The sequence below is a fragment of the Ciconia boyciana genome, chromosome 27, assembly GCF_034638445.1.
Source record: "Ciconia boyciana chromosome 27, ASM3463844v1, whole genome shotgun sequence".
In the NCBI taxonomy this organism is placed as follows: domain Eukaryota; kingdom Metazoa; phylum Chordata; class Aves; order Ciconiiformes; family Ciconiidae; genus Ciconia; species Ciconia boyciana.
In genome coordinates this window covers 644,375-670,204 of record NC_132960.1, presented here as the reverse complement: position 1 = coordinate 670,204, position 25,830 = coordinate 644,375, and the positions used below count along the sequence as shown (strand labels likewise).

Sequence of the window (25,830 nt, the reverse complement as noted above, 5' to 3'; positions counted from 1 at the left end):
TGTGTGTGTGTGTCCCCCGCCACATTGCGGGGTCCCCCCGCGCCCCCCGCCCGCTCTCACGGCCGGTTTCGGTGTCAGGCCCCGCCGCGCCCCAGCGCCGGGGACACGGGGGGGGAGGGGGGGGGACACGGGGGGACCCCACGCTCAGCGCCCGGGAGGGGCCGGGGCAGCCCCGGGGGGGGGTTGGGGGCCCCACGCCTCCACCCACCCGCGGCGGATGTGGCACCCGGCCCCACGGAGCGGGGCGCGGGGGGGGGGAGGCTTCGTTCGCCTCGGTAGCTGGCGCGGCGGCAACCGCCTCCCGCCCACGCGGCCGCCACGGGGGATTTCCAAGCGGGGGGGGGGGGGGCCCCCCCCGGTCTGGCCCCCGGCCCGGGGGCTGCGTGGGCAAGAGGGGGTGGGCGTGCACGGGACCCCCCGGGCGGGCAGGGCTGCGGGCAGCGCGCCCGGTGCCGCCGCGCCGCCGTCGGGGTCCGTGTCCGTGTCCCCCCCCCGGTCCCCGTGTCCCCCCCCCGCCTCTCCCCGGCGGCACGTGCGGCCGGTGCCGCCCCCGCCCCGCCGGGCCGTGATGTCACGGGGCCGGGCCGGGAGCAGCCGCCGCGGGACCCGGCAGGTACGAGCCGGGCAGCGGCACCGGGGGCGGGGGGATGCGACGGGGGGGGGGGGGCTCCGGCGGGATGGGATGGAGCGGGACGGCTCGTACCGGGCTGTACCGGGCTGCACCGGGCTGTACCGGGGCGGGGGGGGGCGGGACGGGAAGGAGAAGGAAGAGGCACCGGGGATGCCCGAGCGCAGGGACGGGGCGGCCGGTGCCGCTCCCGGGGGGTCCTCGTGTCCCCCGGTCCGGGGAGAGGATGAGGGGGGGGTCCCGCTCCCGCTCCCGCTCCCGGTCGTGTCCCCCCCCCCGTGCTCGGGGCGGGGCGGGTCCCGGTCCCGACGTGACTCAGCCCCGTGGGAGCCCCACGAGGGTGGGAGCGTCTCCCCTCCCCCCCCCCCGGAGCAGCCCTGCGGGCGTTCCCCGAGCGGGGCCAGCGGCGCGGGGTCCCACCCGTGGGTGCCACCCGTGGGTGCCGCGGGGTGCCCAGGGGGACGGGGACAGCCCCGCAGCCACTGTCACCCCACATCTGGCTCACACGGGGGGGGGGGGGGAGCATCACCCAGCCGGGGGAGGTGTCACAGTGGCACCCCGGCGTGTCCCTGTCACCCATGGGTGCCGCTCCCCGTCTGGGGTTCAAAGCTCAGCCCCCCCCCCCCCCGCTCCACGCACCACGGCGGGGCCGCACACGCGTGACGCTGGCGTGTGCGGCCTGATCTGCGGCGGGCGACGGGAAAGGGGGGGCGTTGGGGCGGACGCCCCCAAGGCACCCCCTTTCCCGTCGCCCGCCGCAGAGCCGTGGGTGTCCCCCGTGTCACAGCCATGGAGGAGAGCCAGGACTGGGCCACCCTCAGCCCCCAGGAGTTTGCCCAGCTGCAGAAGTACCTGGACTGTGAGTGGGGGGGAAAAACACGGGGGGACCCCATGTGCGGCCGCACACGCGTGTGCCTGCATGGGAGGGGTCTCACACGCCTGCTTGCAGCTTTGGGGGTGGCTTCGCACGCGTGTGCATGCGTGGGGGTGGCTCTGCACGCGTGTGCATGTGTGGGGGCGGCTTCACACGTGTGTGCATGCGTGGGGGTGGTTTCACATGCCTGTGTGCGTGCATGGGGGTGGCTTCACACGCGTGTGCATGCTTGGGAGTGGCTTCACACGCCTGTGTGCATGCGTGGGGGTGGCTCTGCATGTGTGTGCGTGCATGAGGTGTCCCCACGTGCCTGTGTGCATGCATGGGGGTGGCTTCACACGCGTGTGCATGCGTGGGGGTGGCTCTGCATGTGTGTCCGTGCGTGGGGGTGGCTTCACATGTCTGTGCATGCATGGGTGTGGCTCTGCATGCGTGTGTGTGCATGAGGTGTCCCCACGTGCCTGTGTGCGTGCATGGCGGTGGCTTCACACACGTGTGCATGCATGGGGGTGGCTCTGCATGCGTGTACATGCATGGGGGCGGCTTCACACGTGTGTGCATGTGTGGGGGCGGCTTCACACGTGTGTGCATGCATGGGGGTGGTTTCACACACGTCTGCATGCATGGGGTGGCTTCACACGCCTGTGTGCACGCGTGGGGCAGGCTCTGCATGCGTGTGCGTGCATGAGGTGGCCCCACACACTTGTGTGCATGCATGGGGTTGGCTTCACACGCGTGTGTGCGTGTGGGAGTGGCTTCACACGCCTGTGTGCGTGGGTGGGGGAGGCTCTGCACACGTGTATATACGAGGGTGGCTTCACATGTCCGTGCATGCGTGGGCGTGGCTTCGCACGCGTGTGCGTGCAGCCTCACACTCCTGTGTGCACGTGTGGGGGGGGCTCCGCGCGCACGGGGGTGGCCTCGCACGCGTGCGCGTGCACCGGGGCAGCTTCGCACGCGGGCGCAGGTTCCGCAGCAGCTTCACGCGCGTGGGTGCGCCTGACGCGGCAGCCTCACCGGCGTGCCGGGACAGGGGGCACACGCGTGTGCGCGCGCTGCAGCGGCCTCGCCGGCCCCTCTGTCCCCAGACAGCGGCAGGAAGGTGCAGGACGTGCTGCGGGATTTCTACAGCGGCGGGGCCCTGTCACGGCACCGCCAGGGAGAGGTGAGGCCCCGGCACCCCCCGGGAGGCCCCGGCGACGGCCCCGATTCAGGGGGCTGCACCCGGGCTCCCCCATCCCGACTCTGCCCCCCCAGTGCGTCGACTTCGAGGGGTTCACGCGGTTCCTGAGGAGTTACCTGGAGGCGGACGACATCCCGGAGCCGCTCTGCCGCAATCTCTTCGCCTCCTTCCAGAGCGGGGCTGCGGCACCGCCGGGCAGCCGGGCAGGTGAGGGGGGAGCCGGGGGAGGGGGGGCGGGCTGGGGGGGGCCGGGGCGCCCCGGGGGTCTCATCTCATCGGGGTCTCTCCCCGCAGGCAGCGACCTCGTCTGCATTAACGACGTCTCCTGCTACTTCTCGCTGCTGGAGGGGGGACGCCCCGAGGACAAGCTGGAGTGTGAGTGGGGGGGCTCGGGGGGGGGCTCGGGGGTCCCCAGGGACCTGCCAAGAAGCCGGGGCTTGGGGTTACCTCACCCCACTGTCCCCCCACAGTCACCTTCAAGCTGTACGACAAGGACGGGAACGGGCTCCTGGACAGCTCGGTGAGCAGCGGGGAGGGGGGGCTGCGGCCGGGCCCCCCCCGCGCTGACGCTCTCCCCGCAGGAGGTGGATCGGATCATCACCCAGATGATGCGGGTGGCCCAGTACCTGGACTGGGACGTCACCGAGCTGAAGCCGGTGAGCGGAGCTGGGACACCGGGATGGCGGGGGGGCTGCACACCCACGCCCCCCCCCACCCCCCCGAGCCCCGCGTCCCCCCGCCCTGAGCCCCACGTCCCCCCCCAGATCCTGCAGGAGATGATGCGGGAGATCGACTACGACGGCAGCGGGACGGTGTCGCTGGCCGAGTGGCTCCGCGGGGGGGTCACCAACATCCCGCTGCTGGTGCTGCTGGGCCTGGAGGTGGTGAGTGCCGGGGTGCCGCTGCGCCGGGCCCGTCCCCCCCCGCCTGGCCGGGCCCCCCTGACGCCGTCCCCGTCCCCCCAGCACATGAAGGACGACGGGCAGCACATGTGGCGCCTGAAGCACTTCAACCGCCCCGCGTACTGCAACGTGTGCGAGACGCTGCTGGTGGGGCTGCGCAAGCAGGGGCTGTGCTGCACCTGTGAGCGGGGCCGGGGACCGGGGGTGGCGACGGGAGGGGGCCGGGGGTGGCCATGGGATGGGGATGGGGACGGGTTGGGGACGGGGGTGGCAATGGGATGGGGACGGGGTGGGAGGGGACAGGAGGGGGACGGGGTGGCAATGGGATTGGGATGGGGACGGGTTGGGGACGGGGGTGGCAATGGGATGGGGACGGGGACGGGAGGGGGACTGGGGTGGGAGGGGACGGGATGGGGATGGGGGTGGCCGTGGGATTGGGATGGGGACAGGTTGGGGACGGGGGTGGCAATGGGATGGGGACGGGGTGGGAGGGGACAGGAGGGGACGGGAGGGGGACTGGGGTGGCAATGGGATTGGGATGGGGATGGGTTGGGGACAGGGGTGGCAATGGGATGGGGACAGGGGTGGCCAGGGGACAGGATGGGGACGGGTTGGGGATGGGGGTGGCAATGGGATTGGGATGGGGATGGGTTGGGGACAGGGGTGGCAATGGGATGGGGACGGGGGTGGGAGGGGACAGGAGGGGGACGGGAGGGGGACTGGGGTGGCCATGGGATTGGGATGGGGACGGGTTGGGGACAGGGGTGGCAATGGGATGGGGACAGGGGTGGGAGGGGACGGGAGGGGGACAGGAGGGGGACTGGGGTGGCCATGGGATTGGGATGGGGACGGGTTGGGGACGGGGGTGGCAATGGGATGGGGACGGGAGGGGACGGGATGGGGCAGGGATGTGGTGGGGACAGGGGTGGTGGTCAGACCAGGACGGGGTGGGGACAGGGTGGGGACAAGGACGGGGATGGGACAGGGACAGGGTGGGGACAGGGATGCGCTGGTGGGACCGGGACCGGGATGCTCCCGATCCAGCTGTTGCAGGAGGCTCCGCCCCCGCCAGCTGTGCAGAAGCTCCGCCCTGCCCCACCCACATGGGCGTGGTCAGCGCATAAGCTCCACCCACCTCAAAGCCAGCCAGTGAGCTGTGAGGCCGGGCTGCCATTGGCTGCCCGGCCGGCTGTGGTGGTGGTGCGATTGGCCGGGAGGGGGTGGGGGTGGAGTCGGGGGGGTGGGGCCTTGCCTGAGCCCCGCCCCTGCCCCACCCATCCCGTCACGCCCACGCCCCCCCCAGTCTGCAAGTTCACGGTCCACGAGCGCTGCGCCCGCCGGGCCCCCCCCAGCTGCATCAGCACCTACGCCAAGTCCCGCAAGGAGGCCGGCGTGAGTGGCCGTCCGTCCGCCTGTCCGTCCGCCTGTCCATCTGTCCATCCACCTGTCTGTCCGTCTGTCCACCTGTCCGTCCCTCCACTTGCCTGTTGCTCCACCTGCCCGTCCACCCACCCAGCCATCTCCCTCCGCCTCTCGGCTTGTCCCTCCGTCCGTCCGTCCGCTCCTCTGCCAAGCCGTCCGTCCGTCTGCGCATTTGTCCGTCCGTCCGTCCACCCTCCCCACCCCCCACCCCACCCCACCCCACGGAGGGGGGACCCAGTGTCCGAGCCCCCCAGCCCCCCGCCGTGGGGGTGACGCTGGGGGGGGGGGGCCGTGCCCAGGTCCAGGCCCACGTCTGGGTGAAGGGCGGCTGCGAGGGTGGCAAGTGCGGCAAGTGCCAGAAGAAGATCAAGAGCTTCCAGAGCCTGACGGGGCTGCACTGCGTCTGGTGCCACCTGAAGGTGGGTGCTCCCCGTGGGGGGGTCCCCCGCCGCCCCCCCGGCCGCCCTCACCCCGCTCTGCCCCCAGATCCACGAGGAGTGCCTGCCCCTCGTGCCCCCCGCCTGTGACTGCGGGGTCCTGCGGGACCACGTCCTCCCCCCCGCCGCCATCTCCCCCGTCCTGCTGGTGAGTGGGGTCCTGGGGGGGCTCCCCCGGGTGCTGCTGGGCCCCCCCTGCGGGGACGCTTCCTCCCCCCCCCCGCGATAGCCCCCCTGAGCCGGGGGTGCTGCCGGTGCCCGCAGGAGAGGCAGGACAGCCAGAGGGACGGCAGCGGGACGCCGGTGGAGGAGACGCCGCAGGTCTTCACCACCCCCGAGGGCCAGGCGCTGCGGGTGAGCCGTGCCCCCCGTGTCCCCCCCGTCCCCCGTGTCCCCCCGCCGTCCCCGGGGGCCGGGGCGCAGCCCTCACCCCCCGCCCCACAGGTCAGCCCCGTGCCCGACACCCACCCGCTCCTCGTCTTCGTCAACCCCAAGAGCGGAGGGAAGCAGGGGGAGAGGTAAGGGGGGGCCGGGGGTACCGAGGGGGCTCATTCCGGCAGCCCTGCGGGGAGGGGCGGCCGCCCGGCCCCCCCAGCCCCCCCCAGCCCCCCCCTCCCCCCAGGGTGCTGCGGAAGTTCCAGTACCTGCTCAACCCCCGGCAGGTTTATAACCTGCAGCAGGGAGGACCCACCCCCGGGTGAGCGGGGCCGTGGGGGGCGGTGGGCAGTGGGGTGCCCTTGGGGGGGCCCAATCCTGCCCTGACACCCCACCCCCACCCCCCCCCGTTCTCCCTCCCAGGCTCAATTTCTTCCGGGATGTGCCAGATTTTCGGATCCTGGTGTGCGGCGGGGACGGCACCGTGGGATGGATCCTGGATGCCATCGGTGGGTGCTGCCCACCCCCTCGGGGGGTGCCGGCTCCCCCCCGACCCCCCTGACCCCCCCGACCCCCCCTTCTCCTTGCAGATAAAGCCAACCTGCCCCGCCGGCCCCCCGTGGCCGTGCTGCCCCTGGGGACGGGCAACGACCTGGCCCGCTGCCTGCGCTGGGGGGGAGGTGAGTGGGGCAGGACGGGGGGGGCGGAGGGGGGCACACGCACCCCCGACCCCCCACCCCACGACCCCCTCCCCGTGGCAGGCTACGCCGGGGAGGACCTGGTGAAGATCCTGCGGGAGGTGGAGAGCAGCAGCCCGGTGCCGATGGACCGATGGCGGCTGCAGGTGCTGCCCGAGGACGCGGCGGCCGCGGGGGACCCGGTGCCCTACGAGATCATCAACAACTACTTCTCCATCGGGGTGGTGCGTGGGGCGCGGGGGCGGCGGGGGGACACGCACACACGTCGCCCCCTCCCCAGGACCTCACCCCCCACCCTTGCCCCCCAGGACGCCTCCATCGCCCACCGCTTCCACGTCATGCGGGAGAAGTACCCGGAGAAGTTCAACAGCAGGTGGGTGGGGGACGGGGCCGTCCCCGTGGCGTCCCCCCGCGTCCCCCGCGTCCCCCCCCACACCGTCCCCCGTCCCCCCAGGATGAAGAACAAGCTGTGGTACCTCGAATTCGCCACCTCCGAGACCATCTTCGCCACCTGCAAGAAGCTCAAGGAGTGTTTGAGCGTGGAGGTGAGGGGTCCCCCGTCCCCGGGCGGGGGGGGGACCGGGGCTGCCCTGTCCCCCCCTGACGTGTCCCCCCTCGTCCCCCCAGTGCTGCGGGACCCCCTGGACCTGAGCGGGGCCTTGGCGGGGCTGGCGGTGCTGAACATCCCCAGCATGCACGGAGGCTCCAACCTCTGGGGCGAGACCAAGCGGGCGCTGGGGGAAGCGAGGAGGGCGGCGGGCACCGGGCAGCCCCCGGCCATCACCGACGCCGAGACCCTCAAGACCTGCGTGCAGGGTGCGCGGGGACCCCCCTCCCCTCCCTCCCCTCCCCTCCCCTCCCTCTGCGGCTGCCCCGCACCGCCCTGACCCCCCACCTCTGCCCCCCTGCTCCCCCCAGACCTGAGCGACCGGCGGCTGGAGGTGGTGGGGCTGGAGGGGGTGCTGGAGATGGGGCAGATCTACACCGGGCTGAAGAGCGCGGGCAAGCGGCTGGCAACCTGCTCCGAGATCACCCTGCGGTGAGCGGGGGGGCCGGGGGGCCGGGGGGGGCAGCCCAGGCCGTGGCAGCGACTGAGCCCCGGGGGGGGGGGGTTTTTTTGCAGGACGCTGAAGCCCCTGCCCATGCAGATCGACGGGGAGCCCTGGATGCAGCCGCCCTGCACGGTACGTGGACCCCCACCCCCCCAAACTGCGGGGTGCCGGCGGCCCCTGCCCTCGCCGAGCACGTTGGGGACCCCCCAGGGTGTTGCCCCCCGCCCCAGCCCCGGCCTCTCTCTTGCAGATCAAGATCACCCACAAGAACCAGACACCAATGCTCATGGCCGCGCCGCCCCGCTCCTCCAGCTTCTTCGGCCTCAAGAAGGGGCCCCCCGAGGCCTGAGGGGCCCAGGACGGGGGGGCAGAGCCCCCCCGACCTGCGCCCGGGCAGGGGACACGGACCAAGCCCCCCCCCCTCCATGTGTCCCCAGCAGGGGCGGGTGGCAGCTGTGCCCCCCACACCCAGGGGTGCTCGGAGCCCGTGGGTGCCGTGCCAGGGCGGTGGGGGGCTGCGCGAGGCCCCCCCGTGTGCCCGTGCGTGCCGCGGTGGCCACAGCCCCCTGCCCCGGCGGGCCCCTCCACCCTATTTATTACTCCCCCCCAGTTTCAAGTGCCTCTTGCAGTAATAAAGCTCGTGGTGAGACGGGCGCTGGCTGTGCGGCCGTGGGGGCGGTGGGCTCGGCCCCAGCCCCCCAACAGGACGCGGGTGCCCCGGACCCCCAACCCCCCCAAGACACACAACCAGGCGGAGGCACCGGCTGAGCTGAGCCTTTAATGTCAATGATGGCGAGGCCGGGGCCACGCGTCGTCGTCCCCCCCCCCGCTGCGTCCCCCCGTGTCCTGGGGGCTCGGGCCAGGCGGGGGGTGGCGGGGGGGGTGGGGGTCCCTAGACAGTGTTGGCACGGAGCAGGGGGCTGCTCTCGCCGCTGGGAGCCCCCCCAAAGGCCTGGCGCAGCAGGAGGCGGAGGGCAGAGCTGGGGGACAGCCAGCCCCGGGGCCGGGGGGCCGGGGGGGCCGCGGCCAGCAGCGGGCTGTACTTCACATGCCTGCGGGGCAGAGACACGGCAAAGAGGGTTAGCGCCGGTGCCGGCGGGGCCGTGGCGGTGGCCCCCAGGTCGTGGTGGACCCCCTGTGCCACGGGGCGTCCCCCCACGCCACCGCGTCCCCCCGCCCAGCCTGACCTGTAGGTGTAGACAGCGGTGCCCAGGGTGGCGGCGATGAGCACCAGCCCCACGAAGAGCGTGGTCCTGCCGGCAGCCGGGGCAGCGCCTGTGGGCAGAGGGAGCTCAGCACCCCACGGTCCCGTGGGACCCCCACCCATCGCCACCCCCCCCGGCCCCGCTCCCACCTCCGACGGCGACGCGGGTGCTGGCTACGGCCAGGCTGTTGCCGTTGGCCAGGGAGACGTTGAGGCAGTAGAGGCCGGACTGGTTGAAGTCCTGGCGCAGGATGAGCTGGCAGCCGGGGGCCGGTGCCACGGCCGAGCACGTCTGCATCTGTGCCGTCTGGCATTCGGCATCCGCCACCACGGTGCACACCTCCTCGGGCAGACTGCGGGCGGGGGTCAGACCACCGCGGACCCCCCAGCACGTGGTCCCCATCCCTGTCCCTGTCCCCACCGGTGCCCCGGCTGCTCTCACCTCCCCTCGCACGTCACCGTCAGCTCCACGCTGCTCTCGCTGCCCTCCGGCACCACCGGCACCACCTGCACGATGGCCACGCTCTCGATCCCCTCTGCAACGGGACGTGGTGTCGGAGCGGGCTCGGCCCCCCCGGCCCCCCCCGGCCCCCCCAGCCCGGCACTCACGGACGATGTCGAGCTGGGTGGAGAAGGTGCCGTAGCGGTACAGGACGCAGCCGGTGGGCTCGGCGGCCGGTGCCTGGCGCTTCACCAGCACCAGCGGCTCGGCGGTGCTGTCGGGGGTGGCTGTGGCTCCGGCTGTGGCTCCGGCTGTGGCAGCAGCAAGGGATACGGCCGTGGCTCCCACGGTTGCTCCCACTGTTGCTCCGGCTGTGGCTTCAACCAGGGGTTCGGCCGTGGATGCAGCTGTATCTCCAGCTGTGGCATCAACTGTGGCTCCAGCCGTGGCTCCCACCGTGGTTCCAGCTGTGGCTCCAGCTGCAGATGCAGCCGTGGCTCCAGCTGTGGTTCCCACCGTGGCTGCGGCTGTGGCTCCCACCGTGGCTGCGGCTGTGGCTCCCGCCGTGGCTCCCGCCGTGGCTCCCACCGTGGCTCCAGCTGTGGCATCAGCTACGGCTCCGGCTGTGGCTCCGGCTGTTGCCGCATCTGCAGGAGGCAGGGAAGAGGCTGGGGAAGGGCGCGGGGGACCGAGCCCTCGGGGAACCCCCAGATGTGGCCCGTCACCCCCTGCCCCGGGGCAAGCACCCACCTGCAGCCACCGTTCCCTCTGCGGCCACGGGGGCCAGGGTGGCCAGCGTGCCCCCAGCTGGGGCCACTGAGGTGGGGAGCAGCGGGTCCACGGATGCCGCGGCAGAGACAGCAGCAGGGTCGGTACCCGTGGCTCCGCCGGCAGCATCTGCCGGGGTGCTGAGCGCCAGGAGCGGGGGCTCGGTGACGGCGGGGTCCGAGGGCACGGCTGCTGATCCCCCCGTGGGCTCCACCAGCGAGCCGGAGGCTGCGGGTCCTGCAGGCAGAGCGAGGGTGGAGGGGGCACCCCTGGGACCCCCGGGCACCCGCGGGAGGGAGGCCAGCTCCATGCTCCCTTACCAGTGCCGGGTGCCCCGGTGCTGCTCAGCACGGTGCCGGCGGGCTCCGTAGCCGTGGGGTCCGCCGAGGGCGATGGCCTGGTGGTGGGGTCCACGACAGGGGCCGCGGAGGTGCCGCAGGGGCTGAGGGGAATGGCGGCCTGCAGCACCAGGCGGGCAGCGAAGGACCCGGTCTCCAGGTAGGTGTGGGTGACGGTGGCACTGCGGGAGATGAGGGTCCCGCTCTGGTCCCCGAAGTCCCAGGAGTAGGAGATGTCGGCGTCGCGCAGGTAGCGGCTGGGGTCGTGCAGCCGCACGGTGAAGGCCACGGCGCGGTTACGCACGAAGCGCCCGTCGCCCTCCGCCGTGTCCTGCATCTGCGCCACGTCCACCGTGAAGGGCACCTGGTCTGGAGGGGGGGCACGGGGCTCCGTCAGCTCGCTGTCCCCACCGTGCTCCCCACCCGGCCCCCTCCCCGGCCCCGGCACCCACCTGTGATGCTGAACTGGGTGCTGGCGCGGCCGATGGGGATGAACTTCTGGCTGCCGCGGTAGTGGTAGACGACCACCTCCATGGTGTAGGAGCCCAGGGGCACCCCCGCCGTGCTCACCGTCAGCCGGGACGCGGCACCGTCCACCACCTGCCAGTACCGCCCTGCGGGACGGGGGGGGTCAGGCACCACCGCGGGGACCCTCCAGGGTCAGGCACCACCGCGGGGACCCTCCGGGCCCCGGCGGGGGTCGGTGCCGGCCTCACCCCACGTCCACCAGACGTAGACGAATTTTCCGCGCTTGTCGCCGGCGGTGGGGGGAAACGGCTGCCCATCGGGGAAGACGCCGTCCGCGCCCTCAGCCAGCTGCTCCGGGAAGACGAGCTCACCCTGGGTGACACGGGTGCCTGCGGGGAGCAGAGGGTGAGGGGGGTGCGGGGCGGGGGGCCGGGTGCTGGGGGGGTCTGGGTGGGCGCTGACCGTTGACGGTGCAGTTCTGGCTCCAGACGACGCGGCCATCGGGCAGCACCGCCTGAGTGCTGGGGAAGCGGAGGGTGATGGAGAAGGTGGCCTTGGCGCCCGCCATGGTGGGAGCGTCGTTGCTGATGTCGAAGGTGACATCGCCACCTGCCAGGCACGGGGACAGCGGCTCAGGGAGGGTGCCGAGGGCCAGCGCGGTCCCTGGCGCCCGTCCCGGCACCCACCTCGCCAGCAGTCCCGCTGCCGCGGCGTCCCCTCCTGCCACGGCCGGTACAGCCCCGAGTCCCAGCTCCGGAATGGCACCGGCCGCCCGCTCCAGGGCTGGCTCTGGCCACGGCTCCGGCCACCAGCTCCTGCGGCAGAAGGGCGAGAGGGTGCGTGTGGCACCCGGAGCACCCGCGCGGGGTGGCCACCAACCACCCCGACCCACCGGGGAGGCCCGCGGTGACGTGCTGCCACCCCCACGGGGCATCCAGCCGGGTCCCCCCGACTGCAGGGACCCTTGGGGACCCCGGGGGCCACGTGACGGGCTCGGGCCAAGCCGCGCGTGGGGCAAAGCCCATCACATGGCGCTGAGCACTGCCCAAAGCCTTTTCATGTGACTCTCAGCTGAGCCGGCGCCGGCAGCCCCGGGCAGGACGGGGTGAGCGGCTGCCAGGTCTCCCCTGTGTCCCCCCCCACCCCCCCCACTCTCAGGGGGCTGCTGGGTCCCCTCTGCGTCCCCTCACTCATAGACGGATGGGGGTCCCCTGTTTACAGGGAGATGTGGGTCCCCCCCATTTGCAGGCAGCAAGGGGTCCCCCCCCATTTACGGCATCCGCATAGAGGCATGGGGACCCCCTCCTCCCACCCCCCGCACGTAGGGGCTATTGATCCCCCATATCCCCCCTTGCAGAGAGGGATGGGGACCCCCAGCTCCTGCCCCACTCCCGGAGGGCTGTAGGTCCCTCTGCGGGATGCAGAGGGACGGGGACCCCGCAGCTGAGCCCCCCGTCGCCTCCCAGCAGCCCCCACCCACGGGATTAGCGGGGTCTAATCCTGCTCCCCGTGTGATTTGGCTTTGAGGGGGGGGTCTGCTCCCACCGATGGCCCTCATAGTCCCCGGGGTGGTGGGGATGGTCCCGGCCGACGAGGGGGCTCGGGGACCGTCCCGACTGCTCCTGTGTCGGGCTCTGGATGCTGCCTGGACCCCCCACCCACCCACCCAGGACCCCCCACATCAATCGCATCCCCCCCCCAACCCCACTTACGACGCTGAGCCGTAGCCAAGGCCAGGAGGGTCCCCAACACCACGATCGCCCCGTGCACCCGCATGGTCCCTCCGTCCACGTCTCCCCCCGTGCTCGGGCACCGCCGGGGCAGAGAGACGAAGGGGACGGGGACGGGGGGATATGAAGGGGCTCTCGTTTGCATAGTCCCACCCCAAAAGGGGGGGACCCGGCCCCCCCCCCAGTTGAGTTGCGTGGGGACACGTGTGTGCACATGTGTGCGGCCTCCGGTCGGCCCTGGTCACACGCTCCGGCTCTGCCCCGGGTGGGTGGGGGACTCGTGGGTCCTTCTTGGGGGACGCAGAGACCCCTCGGCGAGGGGAGGGGAATGGGGGGTGCTGCCCCCCGCTCTCAGCACCGGCCCGGTGGCCCCGAGGACACGGATTGGGTCCCACATGCTGGATGCGGCCGGGAGACGGGTCGGGGACCCGCCACCCACCGAGCCCGGGCCGCCCTCTTGTGCAGAATGGGGGGTGCACAGGCAGGGGGACCCCGATCCCACGCACACGGGGGGACCCCAATGCTGCACATACCCAGGGGGACCCCAGTCACGCGCACAGACGGGGACCCCCGCCCTGCACACGCAAGGGGACCCGATCCCGCGGACACGGGGGGGACCCCGCTGCTGCACATACACGGGGGGCCCCGATCCTGTACACACACGGGGACCCCCGTCCCGCACACGCAGGGGGACCCCGATCTTTCCTGCTGGGGGGGGGGGAGGTTCCGGGTTCCAACCGCCCCCAGCGCCACCCGGGAGGCTCCCACCCGTCCGTGGGGCTGTGTGCGTGGGGCTGCTTGTGCGGGACCGTGCCCGTGGGACTGCGTGTGCGGGACGGCGCCTGGGCACCCGGAAAGCCCGGTGTGTCCCCCGGTGATGCCGCCCCCCGCCCCAGTCCGTGGGGCTGATTCTGAGCCCCTGACGGTTCCTCCGGTGCCCGGCCCCAGCCCCGGCTCCGGCCTCGCGCGGTGGCCCAGGACCCGCGGCCGGGTGAGGACTGGCCCGAAGGGGGGCGGGGCTCAGCCCCTCCCCCCCCCGGGGCTCTGGGACACCCCCCCCCAGCCTCGGGGGGACCCCGGCCGGGCGCTCCTGCCTGTCGCTTTAAGGGATCTCCCGCGCCGCCCGCTACGTCCCCGCGGGCCCGGCCAATGGGGCGGCGCGGAGGGCGGGGCCAGCGGAAGGCGGGAAGCGGCGTGGGCGGGGCCGCCGCAACATTGTTGGGCGCGGGGGGAAGCGGCGGCCGCGATCGCTCCAGCCGCCGCGCGCGCGCTCGGGACCCCCCAGGGACCCCCGGGGACCCCACCCCCCACCCCCGGGTCACCCCCCGGGGACACCCCCCCCCTCCGGACACCCCCTCCCCCCGGGGCCCCCTGACACCGTCCCCCCGCCCGGGGTCTTCCCCCGGGGTCCCCCTCCGGTCCCCCGGGGCCGCTGTCCGGGTCCCCCCCCCCCATGGAGAACTTCCAGAAGGTGGAGAAGATCGGGGAGGGCACCTACGGCGTCGTGTACAAGGCCCGGAACAAGGTGACGGGGGAGGTGGTGGCCCTCAAGAAGATCCGCCTGGACACGTGAGTGGGGGGGCCGGGGGGCACCGGGGGCGGGGGCGGCGGGGCCGGGTCTCACCCGCCTGCCCCGCAGGGAGACCGAGGGCGTCCCCAGCACGGCCATCCGGGAGATCTCCCTGCTGAAGGAGCTCAACCACCCCAACATCGTCAAGTGAGCGGGGGGGGCTGCGGGGGGGGGGGACACGCGGGGGGGTGACGGGACCCCACGAGCGATGGGGCCGGGGGCAGCGCGGGCTCTGCAGAGCCCCACGGCCGTGCCACAGCCCTGGTGGCAGCGGGGCCAGGGGGCCGCCGGGAGCCCCTGCGGCCGTGGGGCGCCGGGGCCGTGGGGCGCCCCACGGCGCCGGCCCAGGCGGTGCCCGCTCCCCCAGGCTGCTGGACGTGATCCACACGGAGAACAAGCTCTACCTGGTCTTCGAGTTCCTGCACCAGGACCTGAAGAAGTTCATGGACTCGTCCTCCATCAGCGGCATCGCCCTGCCCCTCATCAAGGTGGGGGGGGGGACACGATGGGGAGGGGGGGACCGGCCCCGCTGCGGGGGTCCCGGCCCCGCTGAGCCCCCCCCCCTCCCCGCAGAGCTACCTGTTCCAGCTGCTGCAGGGCCTGGCCTTCTGCCACGCTCACCGCGTGCTGCACCGCGACCTCAAACCCCAGAACCTGCTCATCAACGCCGACGGCGCCATCAAATTGGCCGACTTCGGCCTGGCCCGCGCCTTCGGGGTGCCCGTGCGCACCTACACCCACGAGGTGGGCGCCGGGGGGACACCCAGGGGGTGCTGGGGGTGGGTTCGGGGGGACGCGGTGGCCATCGTGTCGTGTGTGTCGTGTCCCCCCCGCCGTGGCAGGTGGTGACCCTCTGGTACCGAGCCCCCGAGATCCTGCTGGGCTGCAAGTACTACTCGACCGCCGTCGACATCTGGAGCTTGGGCTGCATCTTTGCGGAGATGGTGGGTGACTGCGGGGTGCCCGGCCCCCCCCACCCCCACCCCGGGGTGACGCTGGGGTCCCCGGCCATCGGGGTGCGCCCGGGATCTGCCAGACGGGTTCTGCCTGTGCCATCCCGGTGACACCGCGGCTCCCCGGGGCGCAGCCCTGACGTCACCGGGGTGCAGGGCTGACGCCCGCCGCAGCACCCGGGGAATAAAGGGGCTTTGTGGGTGCGGGGAGGGGGCCGCGCCGGCCGGGGCGTCATGTGAGCCCCCCCCTCGGGGTCCACGTCACGCGGCCGACTGCAGCGCCCGGCGCTTGCCGGGGAAACCGGGGCCTGCTCCCGCCACGGGGACGGTCACGAGGGACTGGCGTGAGAGCTCACGGGGTGGGGGCCGCGTGTGATCCCCACCCCGGGGGGACCCGGCCCCGGCTGCCAGCTGGGGACCTTTGGCGTGGAAAGGGCGGGACGTCTCGGGGTGCGGCCGGTCGCCGGGACCCCCCCTGGGGCTGAACCCCCCCTGCATCACGGGGTGCTACGGGGGGGTCCCTGGCCCCCCCGACGGACCCCTGTTCTCCCCCTCCCCATGCCCAGATCACCCGGCGCGCCCTGTTCCCCGGGGACTCGGAGATCGACCAGCTCTTCCGCATCTTCCGCACGCTGGGGACGCCGGACGAGGCGGCCTGGCCCGGTGTCACCGCCATGCCCGACTACAAGCCCAGCTTCCCCAAGTGGGCCCGGCAGGATTTCGGCAAAGTGGTCCCGCCGCTGGACGAGGAGGGACGGAAGCTGCTGGCGGTGAGCGAGGGGCTCGGGTTGGGGGGTGGGGGGCAATGGGGACCCCCCCTCACCGCCCCCCTCCTCCCCCAGCAAATGCTGCACTACGACCCCAACAAGCGGATCTCGGCCAAGGCGGCGCTGGGACACCCCTTCTTCCGCGACGTCACCAGGGCTGTCCCCCACCTGCGCCTGTGAGCGGCTCGGCCCCCCTGGCCCCTGCTTGCCCTCACGGGGGGGGGGGGGGGGTGTCTCGGGGCAGGACTGGCGGCCGCCCCCTGCCCAGCGAGGCTCTGCAGAGGGGGGGGCCGCCGTCTGCGCCCCCGTCCCGACGGGAGCCCCCGTCCCCGCGCGGCGAGAGGTGACGGCCGTCCCCGGGGACGCGGTGGCCGGGGGCTCAGGGCCCCCCCCGCGCCTCCCTCCTGCCCCTGCCCCCAGGACTGCTCTGGCCAGAGCCCCCCGCGCCTGCCGGGGCCCCCCGGAGCGGAGCTGGCCCCCCGGGGACAGAGAGCAGGTCCCGCGCCTGCCGGAGGGTCCCGTCCTGCTCCGCTCCCAGCACGGTGAGGACCCCCCCTCGCCCGGACTTTTGGCACTTACGGCCCCTCGGGGGGGGGGGGGGCCTGGGACCGGCACGGGGGGGGGGGGTGAGCACCTTCTTCCCCACCATCCTCCTCCTTCTCCCCATTGCCCCTGTCCCTCATCGCGGCACCGGGACGGCACCGGCCGGGGGTGAAGCCCGGGGGGGGGGGGGGCCCCCGCAGAGCGTGTGTCCCCCCACCCACTCGGGGCCCCGGTGCCCCCCCCCCCCCCCCCGCGGTTTCCTCGCTGACTTTTGTAACTTCTGCAATTTCGTACCCAGCCTCTGACTCTGTGTTGGTGCCTGCGTGACCCGGGGGGGGACACGGACCCACGGCCACCGCCATGTCCCCTCCCCCGCGGGGCTCCCCCCGCGGCCCCGGCACCCCCTCCATAGGCGCTTGGCTCTGTGGCAGCCCCACGCCTGCCGGGGGACCCCAATGGGCCCCGTCCCCGTGGGCCGCCCCTCCCCCAGCACCCCGTGGCTGCGCGGCCCCCGTGGCCCCTATAGGTGCTCCCCCCCGTGGCCCCTATAGGTGCCCCCCGCCCCGTGGGAGCTCCCGGGCCTTGGCCCCGCCCACCGCCGCTAGGCCCCGCCCGCCACCACGCCCTTGTATGGCCACGCCCACCGTCGCTCTGGAGCGCCGCTATTGGCCGGGCCGGGCCCCGCCCCCAGGCGAGGGCGCTGCCGCGTTCAGGCCAGCGGAGCCGCCGCCAGGGAGGTCAGAGGTCACAGCTCCCAGCGGTCCCCGCGCCTGCCCCGCTGCTGCCCCGCGGGCTGTCAATCATGGGCAGCGCCTCCTGTGATTGGCCGCGAGGCTCCGACCCCCGTCCGCGTCACTCATAGCGCCGCTGGCCTCGGGTTGGCCGGGCTGGGCCTTTTCTGCCCTGTGATTGGGCGACGCGGCAGCATCCTGCGTTCCGATTGGTCCCTGCGGCTGCGGGGGTCCTCCCCCTTAGGTCACCTTATTTGTTGTTGGTGCTGCCCCCCTGCGCGGCGGCGCTCCCGTTGGCCTCACGCCCTATCGCTCACCCTAAGCCCCGCCTCCTTCATGGCGTTCCCGCCGGCCATTGGTTGAACGCTTTCCTCGTTCCTATTGGCCTGGCCGCTGCCCATCCGCCCTCTCGCCGCCGCCGATTCGCTTTCCTACGCGGGGCGGGGCGATGACGCGCTCCCCGCCTCTTCCATTGGCCCAGCCGAGAGGAAGAGGCGTGCCCGCCGCCCCACTGCGCGCCGCCGATTGGCGGAGCCGCCCCTTAATCCCGCCCGCGCCAGGAGGGTTTGGTTGAGCCGCTGTTTGTGCGCTCGGGGGCCGCGACGGGAGGGCCGGGCCGGGCCGGGCGCCGAGGTACCGGGGGGCCGGGCCGGGGGCGGCTGCGGGGAGGGCGGCTGCGGGGGCCGGGGGCGTTAGTGGAGGGGTTCCGGGGACCCAGGGCCCTGCGGGACGGGGGAGGCCTGGGGCGGTGGCGGTGCCGCGGCCCGGGGGGACTCGGGGCGTCGCGGGTGCCGGGGCGGGGCGCGGGGGCGGAGGCCGCGGGGAGGGGGTCGGGCACCCCCCGGGTGGAGCCGAGGGGGGCGGGGGAGGGGGTGAGCCCGCAGCTGCAGCGCTGGGACCCCCCCCCCAGTCCCGGCTGCTTGTCCCGCCGCCCCGAGCTGCCGGGGCCCTGAGTCCCTTCCCGGGGGGAGGCAGCGGCCGGTGCCCGTGGGGGGGTGCTTGCCCCCTGCCAGGGGACAGCGGCCGCGGGGTGACCCAGGCCCCCGCTCCCCCGACGGGGCTCCGTGTCCCCGCTGCGGGGTCTGCCAGCCCCTCCCTGCCCGTCGGGGCACCGCAGCCGGGGCTTCCCCGGGAGGGGGCTGCGGGGGGGTCCCCGCTGCGAGTCTGCCCCCCGGTGTCACCCAGCTGCTGCCCTGCGAGGTGCTGGAGGGGTGGGCGCTGGGCTGCGGGGTCCCGGTGCCCGAGAGGCCCCCGGTGTTTGGGTTCGTGCTGCCGGTCTGCCCCGGTTCGCACCGTCTGTGGTCCCGTCTGCCCGTACGAGGCCCCGGTGTCAAACCAGTTACTCGCTGTAGTTAGGGCGAGGGGGGCAGTGGATCGCGGACGCGGAGGCCCAGGGGCACTCCGAGACCCTGTGGAGTGGCCCCGGCTCCTGCCCGGCGAGACCGAGCCATGGCCCAGGTGAGCCAGGAGAGGCCCCGGCTTTCCGCGTGGGGCTGCCCGTCTCCCACGCCTCCCAGCGGGATGCACGTCTGCCACGTTTTTGACTTTCCCACCAATTTCTGTGCTGGACCCGCCGCGGAGCTGCGGCTCCCCCAGGACCGGGGCTTCCCGTGCGCTTTCGCCTGGAGCTTTGGCTTCCTGAGCCCCTCCTGGCTCAGAGGAAATCTGCCTGAGGCCGGAGGCGCTGACCGGGCCCTGGGGTTGGGCTCCTGGGCTGCGGCTTTGGCCACCCCGAGGAAGGACGGGCAAGCGTCCCTGTCCGCGGCACGCAGGCCTCGGTCAGGGTTGCCCGAGCGGGCGCCGAACCCGCTGGCATGGAGTGGGAGCTGCCCAAATCAGTGCAAGATGGAGGGACCCGGCACTGTCGAGGAAGAGCAGATCAATAAATGCTGTTCTCCTCCTCTCCAAGAAGCCACCCGCCGGGCTCCTCTTCCAAAGGGCGTCTCCGGTGGCAGCGCCAGCCCCGGACCCCCGGCCGTGGGCATCGGGCCGGGCTGGATCCCTCGAGTCTGTGCAGGGCTCGCTGTTTGTGCTGTGCACCTGCAGCATGTGGCGGCTCGGCACCGGAGAGGAGCCTGGATCCCTCCCGGGAGGGCAGGAAACTTCGCCGAGGTGGCCTTGAGCGCGTGTCGGCGTTATCTCGGGCGTGACGCCTGTGAGGCGTGGGGGGATAGCGTGTGGCCGAACTGCGCCGGAGCCTGTCCCTCGGCCGGGGCTGTGAACCGGCTCTGCTGCACGATGGCTCGAGCGCGGCCGCCGTAACCAGCAGGCTTTATGTGCCGTGCGGGTCGGGGGAGAGCCGGGTCTCCACCGTCCTCCGTGGAGCTCGCCGGCACCTTCACGTCGCCGAGCCATCGGAGCTGGCTGAGTCGTGAGATCTCAATATCTCATTGAGGAGGGATGCCGAACGACGAGAGCCGCGGGGATGACTTTGTACGATGCTCGTCGGCGTGTACCAGCTCAGGTCTGCTCCGCAAGCCGAAACTCCATTGGCGTGGGCTGCCTGCCTGCGTGGCAAAGGCCGGGCTCCCTCCGTAACCGGGAGCCCCCCTGGCACCAGCTGGGCAAATCCGTGGCGGGCCGAGCCCCCGCACGCCTCTGGGTGGTTGCTCGAGCACGATTGGGACATAGGAAAAGTATCGCTGGCAACAGGAAAGCAGTTAGCCCAGACGGGCTGTTGCAACCCTCACTGCGAAGGATGCCCCCTTCTCCCGAGCGCGGTTCAGCTGGCGCGGCCTTCGGCGCGCTCCGCCGCGGGGCTCGGCAGTCCCGGTGGTGCGGGCAGCTTGGCGGTTGGGCAGGTGGGTGAGACGCTGCCTCCGCACGCCGCGTCCCGGCAGCACGGGGAGGCTGCGGGAGCGTTTGGGATCCCGTTTGGGAAGGGCGTTATGGAGGAGACGGAGCGAGGCGGCCTCGGGCTCCCTGAACCTCGCCAGGCACCGGTCGGTCGATGCGTTTGCTGGCGCGGGCGCAGCCCTCGGCCGGGGAAAGGCTCTGCCGCGGCGGCAGGGGAGGAGCAGATTCATCCCGGCAGGTTTTGTAGCCCTGCTCGTGGCTGTCGGTGCTTGCCGTGTCACACCGTAAATCTCGCCCAACCGGCAGCTAACAGTAATTGCTGATGACACGAAAGCACGCCAGAAATAGCTGCAGACTTCTATAGATTGACGTATGGTCAACTTCTCACCTGTTGTGGCGACGTTTTAGTGTGAATACCTGATTTTCTCGGGGGTCTACGGATCTTCTGATGCCCTGAAGCCCAGGTTCGTCCGAGGGAAGCCGAATTGGAGTGGTTGTATCTTCCTTAATCCCTCGGAGGAGCCCCAGTGCAGGCGGGATTTCATGGCCACTGTGCTTTCAGTGTGCGTGTCCTGAAGCAGCTCCCGGGCGGGAGAAGCGGCTCCTTCCAGGGCCGGCCGTGCCTGGGTGGTGCCTCGGGGTCCTGCTGAGCGAGGGGGGGTGAGGACGGAGCCGTCCAGCCCCAGATATCGGCGGCTCGGGTGAGAACAGCCAAAGCCTCGGGGCCGTTTCTCCAGCAAACCCTGGAGTGCTCCCAGCAGCCGATGGCTTCGTGGGACGGCGATGGCTTCGTCCAGGAGCTCGCCCCACGCAGAGCTCTCCCCGGAGCGCCCACCTGAGCAGTGTGGAGGAGGAGGAGGAAGGGGTCCGCAGGTGGCCAGGATCCACGGGCCACATGGCTCCTGAGCTCCTGGAAAAGGTGACTTGAGGTTTATGCCGAACGGCTGCCAGCGGAGAGGTGCGGCGTGAGGTTGGGCACCCGGTGAAGCCGCCTCCAGTCCCCACGGTCAGGGTCCTGGCTGGTCCCTGTCCCTCGGGGCCTCACCGCTCACCTGCACCGGAGCCGGCAGGGAGGAACCGTCCCCTCCGAGCTGGAGCCCTTCGCCCACGGCGGGCTGGCAGCTCCTCCCTTATAAATCAGCACAGGATCTATTCTGGGTGCTCGCCGCACGGCTCCAGCTGAAGGTGCGGAGCAGGAGGACGGGACCGGGTGTCGTAAATCCCTGGCGAGCGGGCGGTGGAGATCTAACGGTGCGGTGGTGGGGAGTCCCCACGGGGTGAGCTGCTGCCTTGCGTGACCGGGCTGGGGCTGCGGCCGGGGTCTGTGTGAGTGCCGTCCACCTCTGCGCCCACGAGGAGCCCGGGCTGCTGCCAAAATAGCACCGGGGCACGGTGCAGGGGGGCGAGAAGAGCAGCTTTCAGCAGGGAAGTCGCTCCGAGGAAGGAGGAAGCCAGGCTGCGGTGCTCGGGGCTGGCTTGGGACCGAGGCTGTCGCTCCCGGCCCGTGGAAGGGACCGGCTCCGGCAGCGCCGGGCTGAGCTGGGGAAGGAGAGTGAGCACAGACTTGGAGAGGGCGAGGCGGATCTGTTCCCAAAGCGGATTCCAGCAGCGGGGGCTTCAGAGCTCAATGATATTTGCAGGGGAAGGAGCTGATCTCGCTGGCAGAGGAAGGCCGAGGGCCGAGCTGGTCCCTCTGTTTCCCCCCCATCACGGGCAGGGAGGCAGCACCGAGCCTGGGCAGCTGCGGCGGCCGGTCCCGGTGGGATGCAGGGGGACCCCCCAGCCTTGTGCTTTGGGGGGTTCGAGGGTGGCTGGAGCTGAAATGAGCATCGTGCCCCGGCGCTGCCGCTGGAGCGGGTCCTGCTCTCTGCCTTGGCCTCATCGTGAGCTGCGTTGCTGCCGGGACGGGGGTTTCTGCTGAGAATAGTTAAAATACTTGTAAAATCTTCAGCCCTGCCTCTGAGCTCGCGAGAGTAACGCTTGGCTGGAGCGATCCTGAACTTCATCCGTGCCCGGCCTCATCCCGTGTGAGCTCTCCCGATGCCTCTCTGGATCAAACCAAAGAGAATTTGCAGGAGTCTGGCAGCCTGGGCTGCACCGGCTCCTTCCCTGCGAGTCGTGCCGAGCCCTGCTCGGGCTGCTGCCGAGGCCGTTGCCGAGCCGTCCCTCTCCCGAGCGGCGCTGGAGGAGGGAGGCGGCATTCCCTGTGCCCGGGTGAGCACCGCGCCGATGAGTTTGTGTTCCCAGGGCTTTGCAGTGCCTCGGGGAGGCGAGGGCGATCCCCCTTCTCCTGGAGGGGTCCTGGGACGCTGGGTCGGGGTCTGTGCCGTGGGAGCCCCGTGGTTACCGAGCGTTTCCTGCCGGTCCTGTCCGGCTTTAGCCCCGCTTACGTCTTCAGGCAGATGGGGAAGGGGAACTGGCAACAAACAACTTTCCGCTTGTTGGTTCTGGTCTCTGCAATCCTCATCCTGTCGTCTGCCTGGCCCTGCCGGCGTGAATAAATCTCTGCTGCGGCCCCGCAACCTTGAGGTGGAGCGTTACAAGGGAGAGTGAGATTAGCTCCTAAAGAAAAACACAGACCCTGCTTTCTCCCGCTTTCTCTGCGTGTCTGAACCACAGAAGCCGAAACTCCGGCTGCCCGGTGACCCTCCGCTTGTGTCTCTTCTCCGAGTGCTCCCTCCCCAGCGCCCACCCCCTCGGGCTTCGAGGAGCCGCGACGTTCCGGGTGCTGCGCTTGATCCCGTGGTGCCTGGATTCGAGCGGGCGACCCGCTCCGCAGGCAGGGATCGGGGCAGAGCCGCTCAGCCGGCGTCGGGCCGGCTACCTGTGGCGATGCTTTATCCCGGAGGGGGATGCAGTCCGTGCCCCCAGCCCAAGCGGCTCTGTCAGAGCCCTGCCGCTCACGTCCAGTGCGGAAAACAAAGCAAAAACAGGAGGGGAAAAACCAAACCAGGGCTGAGGAATTTAAGGCAGAGCTGGGGAGTTTGTTTCCAATTGATCCCTCCTCCCGGCCGGCTGGCGGGGAGGCAGCTGGGGCCAGTGTGGCATCTCCCCGGCTGCTGCGTAAACAAGAGAAGTCCGGGCCCGGAGCCGCTCTCCTGCCGCCCCTTCCCCAGCTCCTCGTCTCCGGTGGCGCGGCGTATCCCGGCCCGGGGGCCGCTCGCCGGGAGCGGGAGGGCTGGGAGGAGTGCTGACTCACTCCCGGCCTCCTCAGCCGCGAGGATCCCGGCTGCCTGGCTCTTGGATTAGCTCCTACCGAGCAATTTGCTGCTCCGTGGAATAGAGGCTCGGGGAGCGGAGCCGTGGCCTGCAGGTCTGTGCCGCGAGCTGCTGCGGGGCGCCCGGGGAAAGACCCCACGTGGGGGGGAGAGACCCCGGGGAAAGACCCCAGAACGAGGAGCGTGTTCTAGCTTGAGGCGAGAAGAGTTTTGCCCGCCGGGGCTCGGCAGAGCGTGTCTCCGTGGACGTGGTGCGGCCCCGGGGGGGGACGTGGGGGCATTGTGCTCTGCGCGTTCAGCGTGCCGACGGCTCTCTCCTCCTTCCAGGACAGCCGAGCGGATCGAAGGCCAGCACCCTGCACCCAGCCCCTGCCCCGCGCGGACGCCTCGGTGCCTTCCCGGCTCTCCGGTTAGCAGGGCGCACGGCGCCAGCAGCACCCAGGCCATGACCAGCCGAGGAGCCGCCAGGCCGAACGGGCAGTCCCAAGCCAGTAAAATCTGTCAGTTCAAGCTGGTGCTGCTGGGCGAGTCGGCGGTGGGGAAATCCAGCCTGGTGCTGCGCTTCGTCAAGGGCCAGTTCCACGAGTACCAGGAGAGCACCATCGGCGGTGAGTCGGCGAGAGACGCCCGTCGTGGGTACTCCCCCACCCTCGAGTAACGCTCTCGGGCGCCCGCGGCCTCATCGCCACGGCTTCACCTCGCGCCGATTTTATTTCCCATTAAACGCGAGCCCCCCCCAGGCTCCGAGCTCTTCCCCTGCAGCCACGGTACGTGGACCACGCGTGCGAGCGCTCGGAGCCGGTGCTCCGTGTGCGAGGCTCTAGCCGCAGTCCCCACGCCCCGTCCCATGGGCTCGTGGCGGTGGGTGGTGACGCCTCGGTGGATGCGGTGGTCCCCGGGCTGCCGCCGGCGCGGGAGCCCTTGCCCGATCCCCTGATAAGCACGCTGCTCGCGCAGAGCAGACGGGATTTTGTCTCGGCAAGCTGGGCTCGATGTGACTAAGGGGCTCGACTAACGGGCCCCTCCACCCAGCCGGTCCTGGAGCCGGCTGCGGCGTCGGGGTGCACCCAGGTCCGCATCCCTTCTGGGGCCGGACTGGGGGTGTGGGGAGGGTTCCCCGCTGCCTGTTGGGTGCCTGCCCTGCCCGCAGCAGGGCTGGCCGATGCGATGCTAACGCAGTCTTTCCTCCCGGCAGCGGCGTTCCTTACACAGTCTGTCTGCCTGGATGACACAACGGTAAAGTTTGAGATCTGGGATACGGCCGGCCAGGAGAGATACCACAGTCTGGCCCCGATGTACTACCGGGGGGCACAAGCTGCCATCGTGGTCTATGATATCACCAACCAGGTAGGGTCCCTCTCCGCGCTCCTCGGCTGCCAGGCGCGAGGCACCTTGGTTAAACTGCCCGGGAGCGAAGGCCTGTGCGGCTCAGAGGGCGCTCGTGGCTGCGGGGGTCTCCCGGGGGCCATCTCCTCGCAGGGAGGCGGGGGCGGCTCTTGCCGTGTTGGGGGTCCCTCTAAGACGCCCGCCTTGCAGCGCAGCGGTGGGACGAGCCTTGAGTTCCCACCTCTGCTCCTAGGAAACGTTTGCACGGGCGAAGACATGGGTGAAGGAGCTGCAGAGACAAGCCAGCCCCAGCATCGTGATCGCCCTCGCGGGCAACAAGGCCGACCTGGCCAGCAAGCGCATGGTGGAATATGAAGTAAGTGTTGGCCCGAGGCTCCTCCGAGCCGGCGCGAGCTCCCCTGCCCGTCCCCGTCCCCCCTCGGCGCTGCCGCGGGGAGATGTGCCGGGGCTTTGGCCGCCGGACCCTCACCCGGCCGCTGGCGTCTCTTCCAGGAGGCGCAGGCCTACGCAGATGACAACAGCCTATTGTTCATGGAGACGTCGGCCAAGACAGCGATGAACGTGAACGACCTCTTCTTGGCCATTGGTGAGGCTGCGGGAGCGGCGGGGGGGCGAGGGTGGGGTGTAAGGGGCTCTGCCCGGGGTGCAGCTTCCCCGCCCCCCCGAGTCTTTTGGGAGGCTGAGCAGAGCTGGTGCCCGTCCCGCCCCCGGCAGCGGCTGTGCCACGGGCTGCGGTGCTGCTACCGGGGCTCAGCATGGAGGCGCGCGGAGCTGACGCTCGGCGCGAGAGCAGCTCGAAGGGAAACTGCTCTTTGCCCTCGGGGAAGGGCCTGGCAGGCGCGTGGGCCTCGCCGGCGCAGCCGGGATGGCTTCAGGGTCTCCGCTGCGCCGGAGGCAGGGTCCCGCCGGATCCCGTGGCCTGCCCTGCCACGGGGCCGTGCCGCGGGGACGGTCCCCGTCCCGCTCCCGCCGCCATCTCGCCGTCTTCCCCCTCCAGCCAAGAAGCTGCCAAAGAGCGAGCCCCAGAGCACGAGCGGAGCGGCGGGCAGGAGCAGAGGCGTGGACCTGCACGAGCAGAGCCAGCAGAACAAGAGCCAGTGTTGTAGCAACTAAAGGGCGGCCTCCGCCAGCGCCCGCGCGAGAGGAAGAGCTAAAATATAACCTCCATCCCCGTCCACCACACCTCACCTCCATAACGGCACACCAAGAAACGCGTCTGAACCAAAACCCTCCCGAGAGCTCCCTCTAACTGCACTTTTTAATGCTTCAAAACCACCACCAGGCACCCGTTACCACCATCCCGAAGGCAGTGGAACTAGATCAGCCGGGGACTTAACTTCCAAAAAAAAAAAAAAAACAAAACAAAAAACAAACTCTTCTTCAC

General features: G+C 71.8%; 4 protein-coding genes across 5 annotated transcripts; 3 read left to right on the top strand and 1 right to left on the bottom strand.

The window, feature by feature from the left end:
* The first annotated feature begins 477 nt into the window (after nt 1-477).
* DGKA (diacylglycerol kinase alpha) lies at nt 478-8,218 on the top strand. Its single transcript, XM_072847253.1, is given in 25 exon segments — nt 478-613; nt 1,390-1,487; nt 2,591-2,667; nt 2,760-2,892; nt 2,980-3,060; nt 3,156-3,205; nt 3,267-3,341; nt 3,450-3,569; nt 3,651-3,768; nt 4,891-4,979; nt 5,309-5,428; nt 5,496-5,594; nt 5,711-5,800; nt 5,891-5,964; nt 6,069-6,143; nt 6,245-6,330; nt 6,412-6,501; nt 6,583-6,743; nt 6,828-6,892; nt 6,974-7,064; nt 7,147-7,156; nt 7,159-7,335; nt 7,438-7,558; nt 7,643-7,703; nt 7,822-8,218. Coding segments are annotated over 24 exon segments (2,232 nt in total). The 5' UTR covers nt 478-613; nt 1,390-1,417; the 3' UTR covers nt 7,921-8,218.
* Nucleotides 8,219-8,401: 183 nt separating this feature from the next.
* On the bottom strand, nt 8,402-12,705 carry PMEL (premelanosome protein). The gene is made up of 12 exons (XM_072847298.1): nt 12,504-12,705; nt 11,478-11,606; nt 11,254-11,400; nt 11,040-11,180; nt 10,776-10,937; nt 10,306-10,692; nt 9,968-10,222; nt 9,385-9,864; nt 9,218-9,311; nt 8,926-9,128; nt 8,759-8,846; nt 8,402-8,623 (listed from the first exon to the last, which is right to left on the bottom strand). The coding sequence occupies exons 1-12, from the start codon at nt 12,664-12,666 to the stop codon at nt 8,464-8,466; spliced, it is 2,409 nt and encodes an 802-aa protein (XP_072703399.1). The 5' UTR covers nt 12,667-12,705; the 3' UTR covers nt 8,402-8,463.
* A 1,222-nt stretch (nt 12,706-13,927) lies between these two features.
* CDK2 (cyclin dependent kinase 2) lies at nt 13,928-16,409 on the top strand. Its single transcript, XM_072847525.1, has 7 exons — nt 13,928-14,090; nt 14,161-14,238; nt 14,459-14,579; nt 14,665-14,835; nt 14,934-15,035; nt 15,611-15,814; nt 15,887-16,409. Exons 1-7 carry the CDS (start codon nt 13,975-13,977, stop codon nt 15,989-15,991), a joined length of 897 nt encoding a protein of 298 aa, XP_072703626.1. The 5' UTR covers nt 13,928-13,974; the 3' UTR covers nt 15,992-16,409.
* A 1,169-nt stretch (nt 16,410-17,578) lies between these two features.
* On the top strand, nt 17,579-25,769 carry RAB5B (RAB5B, member RAS oncogene family). Of its 2 annotated transcripts, none has more exons than XM_072847526.1 (6): nt 17,579-17,718; nt 23,427-23,707; nt 24,295-24,446; nt 24,679-24,801; nt 24,939-25,032; nt 25,444-25,769. In XM_072847526.1, exons 2-6 carry the CDS (start codon nt 23,545-23,547, stop codon nt 25,557-25,559), a joined length of 648 nt encoding a protein of 215 aa, XP_072703627.1. In that variant the 5' UTR covers nt 17,579-17,718; nt 23,427-23,544; the 3' UTR covers nt 25,560-25,769. The 2 variants fall into 2 exon arrangements, with proteins under 2 accessions (XP_072703627.1, XP_072703628.1); XM_072847527.1 differs by lacking the exon at nt 17,579-17,718 and adding an exon at nt 23,015-23,194.
* The last annotated feature ends 61 nt before the right edge of the window (nt 25,770-25,830 follow it).

Coding starts and splice junctions, on each gene's coding strand:
- PMEL (XM_072847298.1), bottom strand. CDS start 12,666: ATGCAAACGAGAGCCCCTTCATATCCCCCCGTCCCCGTCCCCTTCGTC. Junction 11,401..11,477: donor GCAGCGGGACTGCTGGCGAG/GTGGGTGCCGGG, acceptor CGTGCCTGGCAG/GTGGCGATGTCACCTTCGAC. Junction 10,938..11,039: donor CTACGTCTGGTGGACGTGGG/GTGAGGCCGGCA, acceptor CCCGTCCCGCAG/GGCGGTACTGGCAGGTGGTG.
- CDK2 (XM_072847525.1), top strand. CDS start 13,975: ATGGAGAACTTCCAGAAGGTGGAGAAGATCGGGGAGGGCACCTACGGC. Junction 14,239..14,458: donor AACCACCCCAACATCGTCAA/GTGAGCGGGGGG, acceptor CCGCTCCCCCAG/GCTGCTGGACGTGATCCACA. Junction 15,036..15,610: donor GCTGCATCTTTGCGGAGATG/GTGGGTGACTGC, acceptor CCCCATGCCCAG/ATCACCCGGCGCGCCCTGTT.
- RAB5B (XM_072847526.1), top strand. CDS start 23,545: ATGACCAGCCGAGGAGCCGCCAGGCCGAACGGGCAGTCCCAAGCCAGT. Junction 23,708..24,294: donor CCAGGAGAGCACCATCGGCG/GTGAGTCGGCGA, acceptor TCCTCCCGGCAG/CGGCGTTCCTTACACAGTCT. Junction 24,447..24,678: donor TCTATGATATCACCAACCAG/GTAGGGTCCCTC, acceptor CTCTGCTCCTAG/GAAACGTTTGCACGGGCGAA.